Below are 19579 nucleotides of genomic sequence, written 5' to 3'. Positions count from 1 at the left end.
TTAACAGAACCACTAGAAAGCGTGTAAAAAATATTCAATACGTGTACGATTAATTGTTGAATTGAATCCCCCGCGGACGAACAAGTTTCCGGCCGTTGAATCGCGAGAAAGCGAATTATTTTCCTAAACCACTGTCCTCGATTTGTATATTATCTTTCGCCCGCGGATGGCCGGCGGTCATTCGTGCTTCGGATTAAGCCGATTCGATATTATCTGCATCTGGGGTGTGTCTATCATTATAGCAGAGAATCGATTTATGAAGAATTCAATTCGGGACATGATTTGCAATAACGCAAACGAGATATGTCAATATTGTTTCTTACATTCCTTCTTACTCTCTTTTTTAGCGGAATTTCAGATATTTTCAATTTTCTATTTATTTTAAAAGAAAACGGTGTCGCATTATATTTATTAATAAACACTCGATATCCTGGAAACTACTTTTTTATTTTCAGAGAGTAGTTCGTGCAAAAATCGAGCGCTTTGACTATTCGCGAATTTCACGAACATTGCGATAAAGAGATACAAGTACACGTCAAATCGCGCGATCGAAGATCGAATACATGCGTAGATACGCATGAGAGGAAATCAGGCACAATGTCGATTGCGTTTAAATGCGAGCAGCCAGACGAAACGGCCGACACGTCAGTCGGAAAAGTCTGCTCGCTGGCAAAGACCGTTACGCGAGAGCGATCTATCGTTTAACGTCCCGTCATAAATTAAGTTCGGCTTAGGATAACCGCGCATTAAAGTGTGACAAAAGATCGATTTGATGCGCGCGTGCGCCAAGTTTCTCCCTCGTAGCAGCGCGCGTTCAAGCTCGTAAATCACGGTCGAGATCGTAATCGATCGTTGCCGAGACTCTAAATGGAACGAATTGACCCGCTTTTGCCGATCGCCCTGTTTCGAGCGGTCGAGAAAACGAGGGAGGCTCGAGATTTTTCCGAGCATGCGAAACGCGCGTGTAAACGAAATGATCGAAGAAAGCGCGGCTCTCGAGGAGTTTTCGGATTCATCAGCATTACTTGTATCTATACTCGAATCGATTTCCCGCGAGAAATCGAGAGCGTCATGCACGTCTCATTCGTATCGATTCATTACTCGATTCGTTTTTCTCTTTATCACTCTCGTCGCGATAATTAGCCTCCCACACTATGCAATTAACCCTTGCTGCGACGTTCGGCGCTCGAGTTAATTAGACGGGGGTGCAATAAGGGGATTCGCGACGATCTCTCTCAAAGGGTCTTTATTCCGGTCACAGAATGACTCGCTCAAATTATGTTATCGTTGACCTAAAAAAGGCGAGTAAAATAATGACGATGGCTGAGCAAATCGTCATAATGAACGTCCCACATATTCAGTCATATATATTGTGTCGTATGACAGTGAGTGTAGAATCAGGTCGATTCTCTGGTACAAGAAGAAGAAACACTATTATACAAATATAAGCAGCAAATGAAACAAAACCATGTCATTGTCTACTAATGACCATTTGTTAGTATAATACGCACGTTGTCGATAGGAAGAATTAGAACTTTATGAAAGTTTATAATGTTGCAACATGCTAAGCGCGTTTGAAAAAATATATAGAATACACACATTCTTTTTATATATATATTTAATCAATTTTAAGATTCTATTATTGACATAATTTGACACCGAGAACAGCATCTTTCACATAAAAGTAGGATTCATTGATCGATGATGTAATCATCAAGCCATCATCTCGTCTAATCGACGGACGACGGTGTAGCTAATGGTATCATTAATGCGTGCGGTTAATTAGCCCTGCAAATGTCGCACGAGGGATTAAAACAAGGTGTAACATGTGCGTAAAGTCATTTCTGCTGTTCTGTCACAGGTCACGTGGCTCGCAGTCAGCTGACGGTAGGTCATAGTTTTATAGGCAAATGTTTCGTGAGATTTACGGTTATCCTCTTAACACTTGTCTCGTGCACGCCTGCTTCTGAATCACGGCCGGTTTTCCTTAGAAGAAATTGCCCACGCAAATCGCGATCGACGGACCGCGGCCGTTTCTTCGCGTTTCGCAATCGCGCTCGTTCGAGCGATGACGACGGGTTTGACGCGACCGCGTCGATACTTCTAGCACGAAAACGGAAACGCGACGAGAGAGCAAACACGAGATTTTACACTGCAATAATTATAGTGTATGTTTACGACAGCGTAATAATTGCATACAATCTTTTACGCTAATATTTCTCAATCGTTTCCTACTCAGAATTTTATTTGACTCCGCGACTTTCTACCTATTATAATCATTATTGGGTGAAAAATATTTAAAAGGATTTATTACTAGGAAATTTAATATTGTATAACTTATTATATATTTATATAATAAAATAATTATACAATAATATAATAATATTATATAATAATATTATTATATAATTATATAATAAATAAATTTAATTTTTTGTAAGTTTAGATTCGAGGCGAAAAATATATTGAGAAACTCATTTGTTAACATCGTCACGTACTAGTCTTTGAAACTTTGGGAAACGTTGGGAATGAAGTTTCTTCCCAAAAGTATTATTAAAACAAGGTTTTATTTCCCGAAAAATGAAGTTTTGCCAAGAATAGTCGTAAAATCTGAAAATAAAATGAAATTTCCGTTGGGCAAAATTTCATTACATGTTATTAGTTTACTTTTTTGGCTTCTTTCCAAAACTGTATATTTTTATAAATTAAGTGTCATTTGTAGAGAATTTCAATTCTTAAAATAATATATTTCTCCCTTTAATTCTTAAATTATTCTTAAATTATTTTATTATAGGAAATATTTTCTAGCTGAATGCGTTCATTCAGATCTAAATATTTTTTTAATATTTGATTATTGTATAAATTATTGTAAATATACGTAAGATTTTTCTTAATATTATTGTACGTTATTAATAGAATGTAAATTTTCTCCAACAATTACATCTATTAATATCGCGGCAAAACAGCTGAATGAAACACTGTCACGTCAGACTCTGCGGTAACTTTCGAAAGTGTCTAATTAGTTACACTTTCAGACGGCACTTTAACTGGGCCAACGGTTGGTAACCATTAATCAAAACAGCTTATTTTTATTCCAATAAAAGAATAGATGTGTAAAATTAACAAAAAATAAACATTATATTTTACCCATTTTAGCAAATTAAAGTTCAATATTCATTAAATTATATTGTAATCTAAATAAATATAAATTTCTTGCTGTAATATGTTATGAAGTTTAGTTTGCTAATGTTACTTGTTAACTAGAAAGTATTTCCATTTATTAAGAAAATGTATTTTTCATCTGAAATTAAAAGTAGATTGAAAAATTTATTCGGTTACGCAAGAAAGATGCGCGCAAATTTTATTTTATTTTGCATTATAAATTTATATCCCTATCGCGTATAACAAGTAATGCATCGCGTCTTCTTTCTTGCCTTTCTTGTTGTGACACTCGGAATCGTAATTCTTCTGTAAGATGGTCTGACCGCACACTACCGTGATCATTTCCACAGCCGTTTACAAACATCGATCACGATTCGCAAACACGTTGCATATATACAGATTCTGACGTAAACATCAGACGCTTCTGTTCGACCGTGTTTGCCGATGCAATCAGCAATTGGAATGCATTGAAACCAAACTGACACTGGGTATATTGTGGTTCACATAATCTGCACGAGCGATCATTCGAATAACATGAGTATCTATTCATTTATTTTTAAAACAGGAAATTGAAATATATAGAATATAAGATTATTTTATAATTATTTTACAATTATTTTTCAAAATTATATATACGTTTATTGTTTGTATCATTAATGATATCTATGTTTTGCGATGAAAAAATATCTTACGAATATTCTTTCTCGCGTATTTTGTGTACAAATTCGGTTTAATTATTTTGAGAGAAAATTTATGAGATGAATAGTGACAATGTAATATATTTAAGGTATTTTTTTTCAAATCATAGAACTATATTTTATATAAAAAAGAAAAAGAGAGTTTATATGTGTGTATATTCACGTTATTACAACTGGCTATTGATATTTCATGTCGAACTGATCGCTCGATTGTTCAGCACGAAAAATCCTTTTTCACGCTTGTGAAATATTTTTCTTTGTTTTGACGTTATGAGAAATTGCGAGATGCGTATTCACAAAAAAAGAACTCGAGTCGTTGGCGAGATATCTACGTCGTAAAATTTAACGAACCGTAGCGTGATTACTCATGAATATTGGCGGGATTTATTGCTCATCATTCCTCGGTGCATCTTCAGAAAAACATAAAAAAAGCTAAAATGTAATTAGAACGATATTAGAAAATTTGTTTAGTATAACGTGTCAGAATATCGCAAAAAAATAACACATATCAATCACGATGTTCTTTCAGAGTTTTATTAGCAAGAATCCGACTTTAGTTATATCAGTTCGAGTAGATATCGTTGAAAATATTTTGGCTGCAAAGAACAATCGGAATCGTTCTTCTTTATACGCCCACAATTATTACGTCGACAAAAACGTGGAAATTGAAATGTTTCCTACAAAGATGCTTATCGCAACAAGCGTATTTGTACTATGATTATTACAATAGTGAATAGCGCGAGATACGATTCGATGACGCCCGGCGAGAAATCAGCTGATTATTTTCATACTTCCACGAAGTCGTAACAATGCCCTCGCTTTTCCTTCCTTTGTAGTTGCGGGTTACTAGGACATGTATATGGTACGCGGATCATAAATTTTGAAACTCTCGCCGCAGTGAAATAACGGCGTTGGCCATTCGACCACCAGAATCGCACTCGTGAGATCCGTTTACTGCAGAAATGGACGTATAAGAATGCGAACGTATCATGCATATTATCTTTATCGTCTTTGATAGGTCGCATTATCGCGACGTGCCAATGTTCGTGTGTACTAGTTCTCTATATTTCATTCTCTCAAAGTTTTATTCTTTCCAAAAGATAAGGTTTTTACACCTCGAAGCTATATAATTCTCACAATTACGGTCAGGATTCCTTTGATACATTCGGAGCGAATTTTCGGAGACAAGTCATGCTTGCACAGCATTTATAATATTTATAATATTTGAAAAATAAATGAATACAATATTTATGTATTATTATCTTGTCTTTTTTAAAAATTTGTCAGTTTCGTAAACAAATGATACATTTTTATTTAAGATATATTTCTTGACTGAAAAGAGGATAATTGAATAAACATGAAAGTGAATTACATCTAACAAATACGATCTTTTTTAACATTTACAGAAACTTTGTTTAATTAATTGTATTAAATTGCTTCGCAAAGCATTCTCCCTCTCAAAGTCCATAAGAAAAGATATGGGATAATCTTTGAGATACGAAGAACGAATTGATGACGTCGGTGTCGTAGTATCGACCCTCAGTCGGGCGCCGGCAGGCGTCACCCTGGCAACCCTCGCCCATTCCTTTTGCATAGGAGAGGTATGGTGGCTAGACGACTGGAGCATCCTCTCTTCGTGTACTTTTCATTAATGCCACGGTCAACGGATAGCCAAGTACACTAAAAAGATAGAGAAAAAAAATAGAGGAAAAGAAGGACAAAGAACGCGCGAAAGGGGACAATTTTCCTCGCATCTTCCACTGACATTTAGGAAAATTGGATCGACTGCTGTGGACAGTCTTATCTACTAACAAAATTTATGTGGTGATAGTTCTAGGAGATTATAAATAAGAAGAGGGCTGAAACGAAATAGAATTCCTCGATCAAAGCTGAATATTAAAAAGATAAAGCTAACAATATAAATAATTGATGCTTTTAAAATTACAAAAATAATACATTGTTAAAAAATAAGTATCGCCTTTGATCATTTAATCAAACAGATCTCTAATCAATTCTTATATATACTTTAGAACTACATTTAGAACTAGATTTATATTCGGATAGCAATGTGAAATAAAGAACATAGCAATTCTAAATTCAGTGTCTTAATTAACGAAAGATATTTTACAGTTTTATCTTATGTTAAATTATACGACGCTTCCTCCGAGATTAATTATCGTTTTTCAAACGACAGAAAGAGAGATTATTCGATGGATTATTCGATGGATAAAATAATTATTGGCGCGCTAGATGATTGATTAAGAGTAAGAACGTGTATCGTGCGCGGTGTGGCGTCGATTATCAATCGTTGGCGATCTCAGAATAACTGTTCTTAATCCGTCGATCGATTTCCTGTTAGAGCCGACCGGTGCATTGTTACATCACTGATCCGATTGACAATGAATAATCAGAATTATGCGTAACGAGTAGATAGATTACGCTGGTAATAGCGATGTGCCATAATCGCGATGATGCTCCTTAATTAAGTCGGCATTAAATCGATCTTTCTCTCTCTCTCTTTTTCTTCTCTAGTCGTATCGAACGTATCGTGCACGTTTTATCCGCTATTTATCATCACCGCGCGCGGGATAACAGGAAACGTCGGTCGAAGCTTCGCGAGGAAGCCACTCATCTATGCTCCCGTACATCGGCTTTGATATATTATTCGCGATATTGCGCGTATAACTGATGCATCTCGAGGAGAAAAAAGAATGCATACGAATGGCGCAATATCGCGCTAAAACCGCGGTCGGCTGGACAGGGTGGTGAATCATTAATCGTGGCTCGATATTCTTTAACAGCCTTTGAACTTTATCTTTAATTCGCGAATATTCGCGTTATGTGATCCGCATCTTAATATGCGATCACCTTTTTGCATTGCGATTTTTCACGCAATTTTTTATTCATCTTTGTGTTTCAGATTCTTTGTCAGAATATATATAAATTTTTCAAATATAAATGAATAAATATAAAGCTTATTTTTTTATTCTGCTTTTCTCTTTTATCGGAAAACCATGAAAGACGAATATATTTTTATGGTGCGATTTATTCCATCAAAATATTACGATTCCAACGATCTCAAAATCCAAAGCATTTCTCCTTTCGTTTTGCAATTCAACAGCTGAGATATCAAGCAGGCAATTTAACAAATGACACGATAATAGTATTCAGCTGGTGCATCCCAAAGATGGCGATGCTATTACATAGTTAAGGTGAGAGTTGATGCACAGGTGCAGCAGGAAGTCGATAAAGTGACGCTAAACTTATACACGGTGTGCCAAGCATAGCCTGCATTTTGCTTCAATTGAAAAGATTCTATATTCGAATTCGAAAGAATTATAAATATTTATAAATTATAAATATTTAATATAATTATAAATATTTTTTGTAACTTTATCTAAAATCTTTTTTCCAGAAGTATGTACCCTACAAAACTATAAAGAGAAAAGTTGGAATACACACGAGATGCACTATTTTATATAAATAAATAAATAAATAAATTTTATATATATATAGAAACGATTTATATTGAAATTATCTTGTTTGACCTATAAAACCAATGCTTGTCTCCTTCGCTTAGACGAAGGCACACATATGCCCGAGTACACATTGTTGGAAATTACCCAGGAAAGCTATCGGTTTCTTCCCTGCGTAGATGCAACATTGGATGCTGGAACATTAAGACGCATAGGAAGGGAGTGTAAACCGATAAAGATCATAGCGTATAATCGGAAACCTTATTTACGTACGCACTATGCACAAACGGTGGAGTTAATTATCGCAATTAAGTTTTGACGACCGATCGATACAGCAATGTAACGATATGTTGTCCATTACAGTCACATGATAATTACGGTATTATTTATGTGTTTGCGATGAAAAGATGATCAATAGGGATTGTTCTGTGAGATTCAATAATTCCGCATATTCGCGATTTGACATAATTAACAAAGTTCGAAATGCGTGATGAAATATTCTCGCTTGCGAAAATTCAAATTTTTATTTTCTGCCTTTATAGTAGAATAAAATACATTTCAAAAGAAAACTTATTTTTATTAAATTTTAATTTTATTAAATCTAATAATGATGTAAATTCAACATAACTAAAGTTTGAGATATAAATTTTTCAACCGAGAAATCTGCGCATATGGTTGTATTTCAATTTTTTTTTAAATTAAATGAATAGTCACTTGAGGAAAATAATCAAAAATAAAATGTATATTATACTGTCATATTTAATCGCAACATAAGGCAGAAAGAGAGATTACCGCGTTTGCTACTGCGCCTCTTTGCGGGTATAAAATATTTACGAGTGATTGCTTCCTGGTTTGAGCGGAAACTTGGATGTACCTATGCATTATCTATATAAGTTGGCGCACACACACACACACACACATACACAAAAGAAGATCGACACGCTGCTTTTAGAAAGGGGAGGATGCGGCGCCTTCCCTTCTGTAGCTCGAGATGCGCTTCTAATCCAACAAGAGACAGTGGATGCTGCAAATTCCTTCGTGTAAGAGCCATAATAGAAGCCGAAATACGGAATCGGCTATCTGCAATCTACGTTGTCTTGTGTCGACTTTAATCAGAACAAATCCTTTGCCGAGGGATGTCATCTTATCAGGAAGACCTTTCTTCTCGCAGCCACGATCTTGCGTGCATACATAACAAGATGCACTAGTCATGTATATATTTGTACAAAACATTAATTGATCAAACGAAGCATTTGTATCATTTGTTTCATCGTGGACTTTTTAGATTGTTTAATTGATATTGGAAGAAATATGTATTCACAATCATACAATTCTTCCAATTTTTCATTTTTATGTATTTTCTTTGTTTTACTTCTATGCTTATTTTTATTATGCCATTCTTCATATTGTTCCTGGATCTTCTTATTGTTCCTTGCTATTAACGTTAAAAAGCGTTCCGGTCATTCTTGTTATTATTGTTCGCATCCGAGGAATTTAATTCGTTCAAGTTAATTTACTTCATATAATAGAAATCACTTTTCTTCGAAATCTTAGCATGTTGTAAAAGTAATTTCAAAGTCCGTTCGAAAGAGACAGGCGTGAATTGCCGTATTTCCGGCGAGCCAGGATTCGCGACGCTGATTAAAAGATCGGTCCTAGAACACAGGAGCGACTTCATGCTCAGTGATGCGTGTAATCTTCTCTTGTTGAAGTATAATATCGATCTCCTAGCGTTCGTAGGGCGAAGTGATGAGCATGTCTTTTCTTCCTTAAGTCATGTTTATCGTACTACGCAAGGATCGCTAAAAACGACCCCAAAAGATGGCATTTATCGACCGAACTTTTTATCTAGGTCAGACTTATATTTCGGCATGCGTATCTCTTATATGTACTATATTTTATTTATCTGTATTATTGCGTCCCTATAGGATCAAAAATTGAGCTTATATAACTAATAATAAAACATATATTAATTACGTAAATTTTAGATAGCACTTGTTTAAATATGATGCATGTGTTTATATTTACACCATTTATTTGATTTTAATTAAAATTAGATTTACAAGAAATTATATAACATTTATCTTGTTTATATATCACAAAATATTTGTGAAAGAAATATCAAAACACAATTTAAGCGTTTGAAAGCGTAGAAATCTTTGTGGTCGCGAAATGTCAACCGCAAGAGTCACGGCGATTTAATCGAGACGATGGAACTAATAGAAATTACGGCGCCCCCGTCCAATCCTATAATTCTCTCTTCAATGTACAAACGACTCGACAGCCCGGAACGCTGTCTTGGCCCGGGATTGAGGGGATCCGTCCCCCGCAATTGCTCTGTTAGCATTTTCGTGCGTCTCGTCTGGAGTCTAGAATTAAGGCGGAACTCGAACGATCGATCTTGAGCATTCTCGTTTGACTGGTATCTCAATTCGTGATGAACTTTTTTCCAAAAGCTACGATATGTATCAACCGTGACACTTGAATATATAAATCGATTATTGTCGTGATGTAGCTAATTAATATGTGTATTTCTAGTCTCACACATATAATTATTCTGTAAATTAAATTGTAATTGAACTGTAAATTCAATTAAAATACCTTTCTATTTCATTAAATTATGTTGCTGTATTTCGTGGAAATTATATTTTTCGCATTATTATAAAGAGACAAAGGTAATTATCAATTAGTAGATGTATGTAATATTTCTTGGATGCATCATCATCATCAGTATGCGCTGATTCATCTTTCAAAGGAAAGATATACGAGATTGAGAGCATGCACGATGTGCAAACGTGATACTCCGCTTTAATTCCTTCAAATTAGAGACTGAAACGATAGTCCAGCATATTCTAAGATCTCTAAGATCTTCTCCAAGAAGGAAAGGATTTGGCAAGCTTACGCGGAGAAACCTGAATGAGTTTATCGACCTCGAGTTGAATTACATTTGCGCATTTAAACGGTTATATTTTTTTTCTCAAGTGTTTGTTTAGGATGATTTACAGCAGGTTTAGGAGCTTCTAAAGCCTGAGTAAGTACGGGCAGTTTATTTTGTACGAAGGATAAGTGATGCTTCTCGAAGAAATTTTTAAAAGCGATGAAAGAATTTGCAGAAGCAGGTAGGCCTATCCTTTCAAAACCTTCGCGATAGCTTCCCGTCTTTACTCTTGCGTTTTTTTCCGGATACTATTTCTTCGCGAATAGTGCTTCTTTTTACAGCTTTTTTCCGCCCGCTCAGCTCCACTTTCGCCGATTATACTCGTTCATTTAATTTGCAATGGCGGCAAGAAACGGCGAATCTTCGAAGAGGCTCGACAAAAAGGTTCACGGGGGATATTTATTACCGTTACCGAGGAATTATCGGCCGTCGTTCTGGTCCGTTGTGCGCCCCGGTGAAAACGATCTTTGGTACGAAATTATTGACGTCTCTTTGCGCGTCTTCTGAGAAACAGTCGGTCGATCTTATTCCCTCCGTTGCGCTCACAGCGTGATTCTTGCGGCGAATAAAAGAGCGAACATCTTTGTACCAATTATGGCGATCCGTTAGGTTTCGAGAGAACGAGTCGAGGTGTACAAAAGTTGGAAAGCTACATGAAATGACAAATAGAGTTAATTATGATGTGCAAAAAAGAAACCAATGAAGTTGGAATTAATTTGAAAATGTATCTCTTTTAATCGATACTGAAAATTATTGATTATAATTAAAATGTAATAGAATTTTAGTTTCTCTCGGATTCACCAGATCTCCTGGATTCTATAAATTTTTATTTCGACAAATGCGTTTTCTTGTATTTTTTTATTTTATAGATTTTTAAAACCTCTTGTTTTATCAATCATAAGCGATACAAAAATCACAATAGATATAGTAACAATTGGAAATACAATCTGCGTGTACTCGATTTGTCTCATTTAAAACCGCTCCGACTGTTGCAAATTTCAAAAGCGGGCACAACAAGATACGTTTATGACTAAACTTTGATGACTAAACGTGCAATTCGATAGCATAATCTCCGCAATGCAACGGCTAGGTGTGTTTCGCATTGGAAATAATCGTAACCACACCCGCAGCTATTCGCACGTCGCATTTACTCGCGATAGGAGCGCGAATGCATCGCACATGTCGTCGCATGGATTCATGGATCAACCTTCATCACATACGCACGCGATAAACGCGTTCAGAATGCAAATCGCGCTGGGAAAAAGGGAATCTTGAGCGGAACACAAATAAGTACATGCTGTAAATTACGTAGATTACGTAGTGGAATTTATTAATTGGCTCGTGCAGTAGGTCGGAATTCGGTCGTCTTTCATGCAAATTTGTGATTCTGAATTTGTGACCGCGGTATATATCTGTCGCAACTATAATTATTCAAGTCTCCGTACGTGATTTGTCGGATTATTCCAAACTCTCTCTGTACGAAGCGAAATATATAAACGTACTCTGTTTCGCGATGTAGCTGGAACTTCGTTGAGACTGCATCAGAAAAGTAACATTGTAAAATTTGCGGAATTTAGTTATGACACGTCATAGTAGAGAACAACAGGTCGTTTAGTCGCTGGAAGCTATTAAAACACGCGTATTACGGCGACATTGACGCACGCTTGCTATCTCGTTGGACAATATTCACGAGAAAAAGCATAAAAATGATACAATGTTTGTAACGCGTTAGTTTAACTTCCTGTCGTACGACTAAAGGATTGTCTTTCATGGGAAACTGATCCTAACAAGTTTTTATATGTATTTATATGGTATTTAACAAGACAATTTTACAGTCTGCCAGAGACTTCTCAATGCACATCCATTAATTTATTGTTATAGTCTATAATACTTTTTTAGGAAAGTCTTAAGAGTCACTTTACTTACACGAGATTAAAGTTGAGGATAATATGACGCAAATTATATTCATATAATTGAAGAATAAGCAATTTTCTGATGGATATTATTTAATAGTCTTTTATTTTTTTCTCTTTTATGATTAATATTACCGTAAATAGCCGAAATTAATAACGTTATGATTTAATGAAGAACCAACCTGTTGTTATATTGTTACAATTATTTTATTAGAATTTTATTATTTCTTCTATAATATGTATTATGTCACTAAATAATTTAATAAAATATTGACATTTTACTAATGTAATTCGTAGGAATAATTATTTTATTATTTTGAACATCAATAATTAATTTTGTGCATTAATATTGCCACTAATATATGCAATGAATACTGTTATATTTTATATCTAAATTCTTCGGCTATATATGGTATTTGACGCTTTCTATCTAACAATTCAAGAATGTTTTTGAACACGAGCAGAATTTATAATTAATATAAGCAGTGCTAATTGTCTATTTTCGGACTAGCTTATCAAAAATTCCCGTCACGTTCTAATAAATTTTTCTTCATCCATCTCATGTCATGAATCATAATAACGTTTTGAGGATCTTCCGAAATATAACGGTTTAAGGGTCTCTCAGTTGTTTTTCAAAGTTTTATCGATATCCAACTTTTATCTTTTGCATTATAATCGCACTTTCTTACATATTTTATATAGTATTTCTTATACATGTGTGTTACATAATTAATAAAACATATTTTTATGTATCCCCGAAACTATACAAAAATTTCTTAAACAATTTAAATAATATTTTAGAAGATATTTTGAAAAAAAAGTTTCTTTTTTTACATAAATTAATTTAACTTGTCTCGAGCTACAATAAAAAAAAGTAATCTTTATATTGACCATTGTTTATATCTATTTTTTATGTGGCTTTTGTTCGCGCTGCAAGCTCTTTCTCATGAAATAGACTCGCACACGTGTGATAATCGATATAACGTAAAACTCTCACGAGTAACGAGTGATGATCTCTGTCGATCAATGCCTGCCCTTGATGCTCGATGGTGTGCTACCGTTTGTATCTAGCAGAGCCAGCTGGTGAACCTGGCATATTAGTCTCCATAAAGGAACATCGATCGTCGTTCGAATGACTTTGTATACGAAGCATGTACGTGGAAGATCAAGCCGCAAGAAGCGTGTCCTCCAAGTGATAGTTGATGAAACTCTGGAAAAAATTCCTCCAGACATATTTATTATTGTCAGAGAGATTCTTTATATTGAATTAACGATTTAATATCAAGAATACAGTAATATAAAGAATACGAAAAATATAAGATATACTCATTTGAAAAGAATAACTTCGCATCTTGCGGAAGCAAAAAAAGGTTTATAACGAGACAATCAATTTTTATATTCTTAATCTTGATGCATTACAAATTAACTTAAATAGGAAATAGAAAGACATAACTATTCAAAAATATATTATATATGTGATCACAAAATATCTCACGAATGTAAATGTTACATCACATTGTATTATCCAGTGATAAATTTAATAGCTATTAGTTTCCGGTAATTTTTTATGGTAACTATTAAAAGGTAGCCATTACTTTTAAGTTTATAACGACTACTGATTTTTCACCACATATTAGGAAAATATCGTGGCGTGATATTATCCTAATCGGTTGACACTAATCTTTAAGCTATTCCGTAAAACGTAGATAAAATCTGATGGCTCCGTTTATTCGCAAACAGACGCCACCGTGTCGGGATGGTACGCATCTTCGACGCACTTGGAACGCGTACACTAACAAGAAAAAGTGACCTAATAAACCAACGGAGATGTCTGGACTAACGTAGAGCAACCGTTAGGTGTAACGACTATTATTTTCCAGCAGTTTTGCGATATGATCATGTCGTCTCCGGGACGCTTTTTTCCGGCTTTTACCCCTAGCGAATCTAAAGCTTATTCACGAATTAGCAATCTGCATAACAAGGGCTGTTGATAGTATATGTGCCACAGGAATTGTAAAAATAAATATTACAAAGAGAAAATATAAGCGCATAGCATCTTGTTATATGAATTTAATTTTTTATTTTTTCTTTGTTTTTATTAAGTTATAATTATGTATGTAGTTTGTGTATATTTCGTTAATATCTAGTAAAAAAAACGCACATTATTTTGAGACATATATAAAATGCCCGATTTTTAAATCGTCATTTCGATATTATTTCTTGATATTAAATCTTGAATGTATTTTTTCTGAACGTAAGTTTTTTCAAAAGTAACTGAAAAATGTTTTATTATCTCATGAAAAACTTATTTCTCACCAAAATTTTGTAACTAAATATAAATAAATCATAATATATAATTACCTATTTCTCTCTTAATAATTTATTTCTCAATAATATACAATTACCTATTTATCTCTTAATAAATTTATTATTAAATTTTTTTATGAGAAGTCGATTTAAAAAAGAAATCATACGATTTGAAGAAAAATCATTACGACTAATGATATAGATAAACATTTCACATAATGAGCCACAAAAGATACGTAAGCTGCAGCAAAACGTTCTGGGAAATGGTTCGCTGTATACTCGGCAGTTTCGACGCACCTTCGTGAAGCATTTTCCAGCGATAAAAACCGTTTTACCACAAAATTGCTACAACAGCAACAGAAGACGTTTCTTCCGTGTAACCGCGATATTCTTACGATGTGATTCCGCATTTGCTTAGATACCACCCACGTTTCTTCCTGATTTATATAACATCTTCTCGCACTATCTATCTACTGCAAAAATGAACCATGAATGACGCGCGATTTTATTTTGCTTCGAAAAAAAGACTCCTTTATGCAATATTAATTGTAAAATATTTTTGCGATAATTACAAAAGATCTAATAAGAAATAGTTAAATAAATACAATTATGAGACACAGCGACAGCGACGAACAATAGTTAAATTCGACAAAAGATGAAATATACGTAATTTAAAGGTTACAAAGGAAATATAAATGAAAGAAGAGTCGTCTTTCAAAAATGCCAGATTATGAATATTAGGCTATTTTCGTGATTAAATTTATACTCTCCTTTTATAGACGATTTTCAAACCCGTTTAATTGTACGGATTATGACCTAGAAAATGGCTCTACCCAAAGCTATTTTAATAGCCGAAGGGCATCTCTTCCTTTTACATAATCTCGTGCAACCGAAGGGAATTACACGAAAATTAATGTACTTTTGAAATAATTTATGTCGAATAAAACACAATATTTCCTTAAAATTGAATATCGAGAAAATATTATCGCTTAGTTATAAAATATTACTACATTGCTAGTAATAAAATATATTTTATCTATCGTAATACTATAATCAATACTAAGCGCATCGATGCAGCTTCTACGGCCACAAAAGGATGCTGCGATGCATCCTTCTTTCCCCGAGATAGAATTCCACAGCCGATGTTAGCTCGTAATAAACATACATGCGTATCGGCGAGCTTTTCTGCGCGTACGTGGATTCTGCTCGAAAAATGCCGTCTCTCTTCTCGACGCGGAAAATGCGTCTCTCCTCCCGCGTTGCGTCTCCGGCACCTTCTCGGCCATTTCCGGCGTCTGTCGGCGTCGCTCGTGAACGCGCCGAGACGGACCCACTCAGTCGAACGCTGACCACCGTGTACGTGAGACCGTTCGTGAGAGAACTCCGTGCCAGCCACGCAGCCACGAGTCCCGGCTGTCACGGGTCCAGCTGTTAGATCAGCCGTCAAGTTGCGCCGACCTGTCATCGGGAAGACGCATCTCGTGAAAGCGTCCCGTGATATTTTATCGAGAGCTGATCGTCATCGCTCAATGTCACCGATCGATTGAGCTGTCGTAAGATCCATCAACTCTCATCCGAAGGAACTCGAGAATCGCTGGAATAACCGCGTGTCATCAAAAGCGGGGGCGGAATCAATTAATATCTCACGCGCTGCGTAAATAGGCCGATCTGCGCATCGACGACAATATCCATAAATTCACACGTAGCGAGCAAATATTGCACAGCTGACAGCCGGTCGGAAGGCGGGAAGGTTAGAACAGCTGCACCTGTTATCTGTCACGAACTGTCATCTAAAATTGGAGCCGAGCCGTCTTTCATTGAGGAAGACGGACGTTTTAAATTTTCGGAATTTCTTCTTTGGAACGTCCTCGCGAAGAGCGATCTTACGAGGGTTTGCCGCCTCTTAAACAAATTCAACGAGCGAGCCTGTTGGGTCAATTTGTGCCACTTCACGCGGCGTCGCGGGGAGATCGGCTCGCTTGGTGTTCCCTCTCTCTTTCTTTCCTCCGTCGACGACGTCGAAAGTTGACTGACCGACGTGACTCACGAGATCACAAGTCATTCTCGAGTTGTGGGGATCGTCGCGTCGTGTGATCGTAGGTGTGTTCCTCGCGACACCACCGAGAAAACATCATCGATATCTCATTATTAACACATCACCGATCGCATCATATGATACACATAGTCGGAATTAAATTACAGAAAAACCTCAACCTTGACATCTGTCATCCTTAACGTGAGTTAATCGAATCAAGATTAATCGAAGTCGGGAAAAGGAATCAAGGTGAGCTTCCCCAGGAAGTACTGCACATTTTAATTGAACGTCGATTACATCGATTAATCTTAAAAGAGGGACTTCCACGATGAAGCTGTTGTGTTAAAAATCCCTACTGTAATAGATATTGCAAGTCATAATCGATCGAAATCGCTTAATCCTTCCTCGAGGACATCGAGCGGTCTTGGCGCGCGCTAGCTTTATATTTTCGACGTCAGGATTAAGTGCCCGAGGACGGGGGCTGTTAAGAGAGACGGTCACGTGCCACCTGTTAATCCGAACCGATCCGCAGTGCGGAAGAGTCGCGAGTCCTCGTCGCGGATCAGCGTGTCGGGCATCAGGCGGTCGCAGGAGAATGCGAGTCCGCGCGACGACGCGTTCCTGGCTGATCCTGGCGGTAGAATGTTGACGGCCCGATCGGGGCCTCTCGGGCTCGGCGTACCGCGAACCCTGGGGCCCGCAGAAGGAAGCGATCACCTCTTCCTGCTGCCAGAACGTGCGCTCATCATGGACAGTACCCACCTGCGACAGGACCTGGCCGGTCTCGACTTTAACCTGCACCTGAATCTACTGCACACCGCGCCCCGCGGAAACGTCTGGCTATGTGAGTTGTTAATTTATGTATAAGAGTTGTATAACTCGATTCGAACGAAATTCGATTTTGATTATTTTGTTTTAATTTAGCCTCTGATTTCTTTTAATTCGTTTATTTTTACAAAAAAAGGGCAGGTGTGGGTGTGTATCTTATTTTGAAATAATTGAGGGAATCTCGAAAAATAAAATTCCATGTTTTTAATATAGTTTAATTGAACTTTAATATTAAAGAAAAAGATAATATATTTTCTAATTCTGGGCTGAATAATCTTTGTTACATTTAAAGTTTACGGAGGATTATTATATATTAGAGAGAGTAGGATTCTCTTGGTATATCTAGGGTATTAATATCAAAGTCCTCGAAATCGCGGATAATCTAGATATTCGAAATTGCAAATAGTACAATACAAATTCAGTTTCCATTCACAATCGTCCATAAAATAAAGTAGCACATTTAATATTTACATAAAAACTTTCAGTATTCATTAATTTATCTAAGGCGAATAAAATACCTTAATATCTTTGCTTTTTACGATAATCCTTACAATATAATACGTTACATTATTTTGTTCAAATCCCTGGTATCCGACTTCCTAACTATATATTTCAAGGTAAATCCAGATACAGTGCAAAGTATCTTATATCCAAATATTGATAGCTACAATCCATATCTGTGCCATAAAATCTTTCTCTAAAAATATTGGCAAGACTCGGAGATTGAACATAAAACAGAAAAGGGTGCGATTAGTGTACTAAAATATTATCTGAGATGCGTCCTGCGCAAACCACACCTTTGTATCATTTTCTCGATGGGCTCTACTCGGTACGGAAACAAATCGTTTAACGAGGTTTTATGTCAGCAATAAAATACCGCGTAAGGATTTTTCGCACCGTATTTCTCAGTACTTTATTATCTGCCGAAGGTGTGTATCCCTCTGATCTGGGACGTCGAAACGAGACGCGATAGTAAAGCGGTCTGCTTCTCTTTCGCAGTCTCTCCCGCGAGACATATTGAGGATGAGTCTTTCGCGAAAAGCAGAATATATATAGATACTGAATCACTGATTATGTCGCATACAAGTTTGATAGGTATCTCGCGGGACGAAACTGCGAACAGTGAAACATTTATAAAAATTGCAACAGTTACTCAAACATCTTTTCGCGAAAGAAATAGAATAACGTAAGAGTATTCCATTGGAAAAAAGAAAGAACCTTAGCTCCGAAACTTTAGAGAAGGATAAGAAAATATACAGAGAGAGCTCTAACCAACGCGCCGCGAAATTATCGCCGTGATATCGCCAATTAAATGCTTTTTTGCGCCAATAAAAATGTAGAAGTCGTTCTTTATAAGAGAATGCCACGCGATTATGATGTTCCGTCATCGCGTTTCTATTCATGACTCGTACCGGCCGTTAATTTGACAAATAGAAATTTAATTAACACAGATTGGTGCGTCTTCGTTATAAACATTCCGCGAAATCGTGAAACGATTCCTTTTCGCAGAGGCATTTATGCGAATATCTCCATTAATCCTTTATGGAGTCCGACAATTATTTCAACATGTCATTTTCTTCGTAACTGGCGATAATTAAAACGGGCAAGAGATATAATTAACACGTATATGCATTGAAACAAATGTCGAGTGAGAATGCTCTTTTCTAGAGCTCGCGCGAATTTTTGAAAATACTCGCAGAGTTATTTTAAATCTTAACGCTAAAATATATTTTGATCGCGCAGAATGTTTTCCGTGAAAAAAATATTTTTGACATTGCATTAAAAAGAATTTTCTAAACGAAGGGAATTATTTTCTCTGAATTGTTATCTCACATATTTATCAAGTAGCACAAGGGAATTGTCCTTAACTTGTGACAATGAGTGCCAAATGGACTTCTCGAGTTGTGTAAATGGAATAGTGATAAATGAAAAATCGGAAAAAACAATTCATGGAGAAGTAACAGTGGCAATGGACAGTTCTCCTAAAAATTGATCTTTTCTTGGTTTTTGCGATAAAGTATTAAAGATATAAAGAAATCCTTACCGTAAGTATCGAGACGTTCTCTTAACTTTCTGTGAAAGTATAGTAAATCCTCGTTTTTATTATGAGCGTACTAAATTATGCGAGTGTTATACAAATAAACTCCTGACGATAGCGTTTTTGATCTTTTTATCTTTAGAATGGAGATGAAAGTACAAATATAATAAGAAATGAAAAAAGT

The 19579-nt window shown here is 35.9% G+C and overlaps 1 protein-coding gene across 34 annotated transcripts in view; it reads left to right on the top strand.

Moving 5' to 3' along the window:
* The window catches only part of LOC145961902 (uncharacterized), a 150720-nt gene that overhangs the window by 42368 nt on the left and 88773 nt on the right, over positions 1-19579 (top strand). For 8 of the 34 annotated variants that reach the window (XM_083082750.1, XM_083082689.1, XM_083082628.1 and 5 more), the window contains exon 1: positions 15835-17373. The exons of 24 other annotated variants lie outside the window; for them this stretch is intronic. In XM_083082750.1, coding sequence (XP_082938876.1) covers positions 17172-17373 — 202 coding nt within the window. In that variant the 5' untranslated portion in view covers positions 15835-17171. Of the gene's footprint in view, positions 1-15833; positions 17374-19579 lie in introns of those variants that run through there. 2 more of the 34 variants (XM_083082528.1, XM_083082519.1) reach the window with 2 other exon arrangements.

Source organism: Camponotus vicinus, unplaced genomic scaffold (genome assembly GCF_025532165.1).
Source record: "Camponotus vicinus isolate PSW18456_S1 unplaced genomic scaffold, iyCamVici1.0 SCAF_1, whole genome shotgun sequence".
In the NCBI taxonomy this organism is placed as follows: Eukaryota; Metazoa; Arthropoda; class Insecta; order Hymenoptera; family Formicidae; genus Camponotus; species Camponotus vicinus.
Note: the sequence above shows the minus strand (reverse complement) of the source record. Positions and strands in the feature narration are given on the sequence as shown.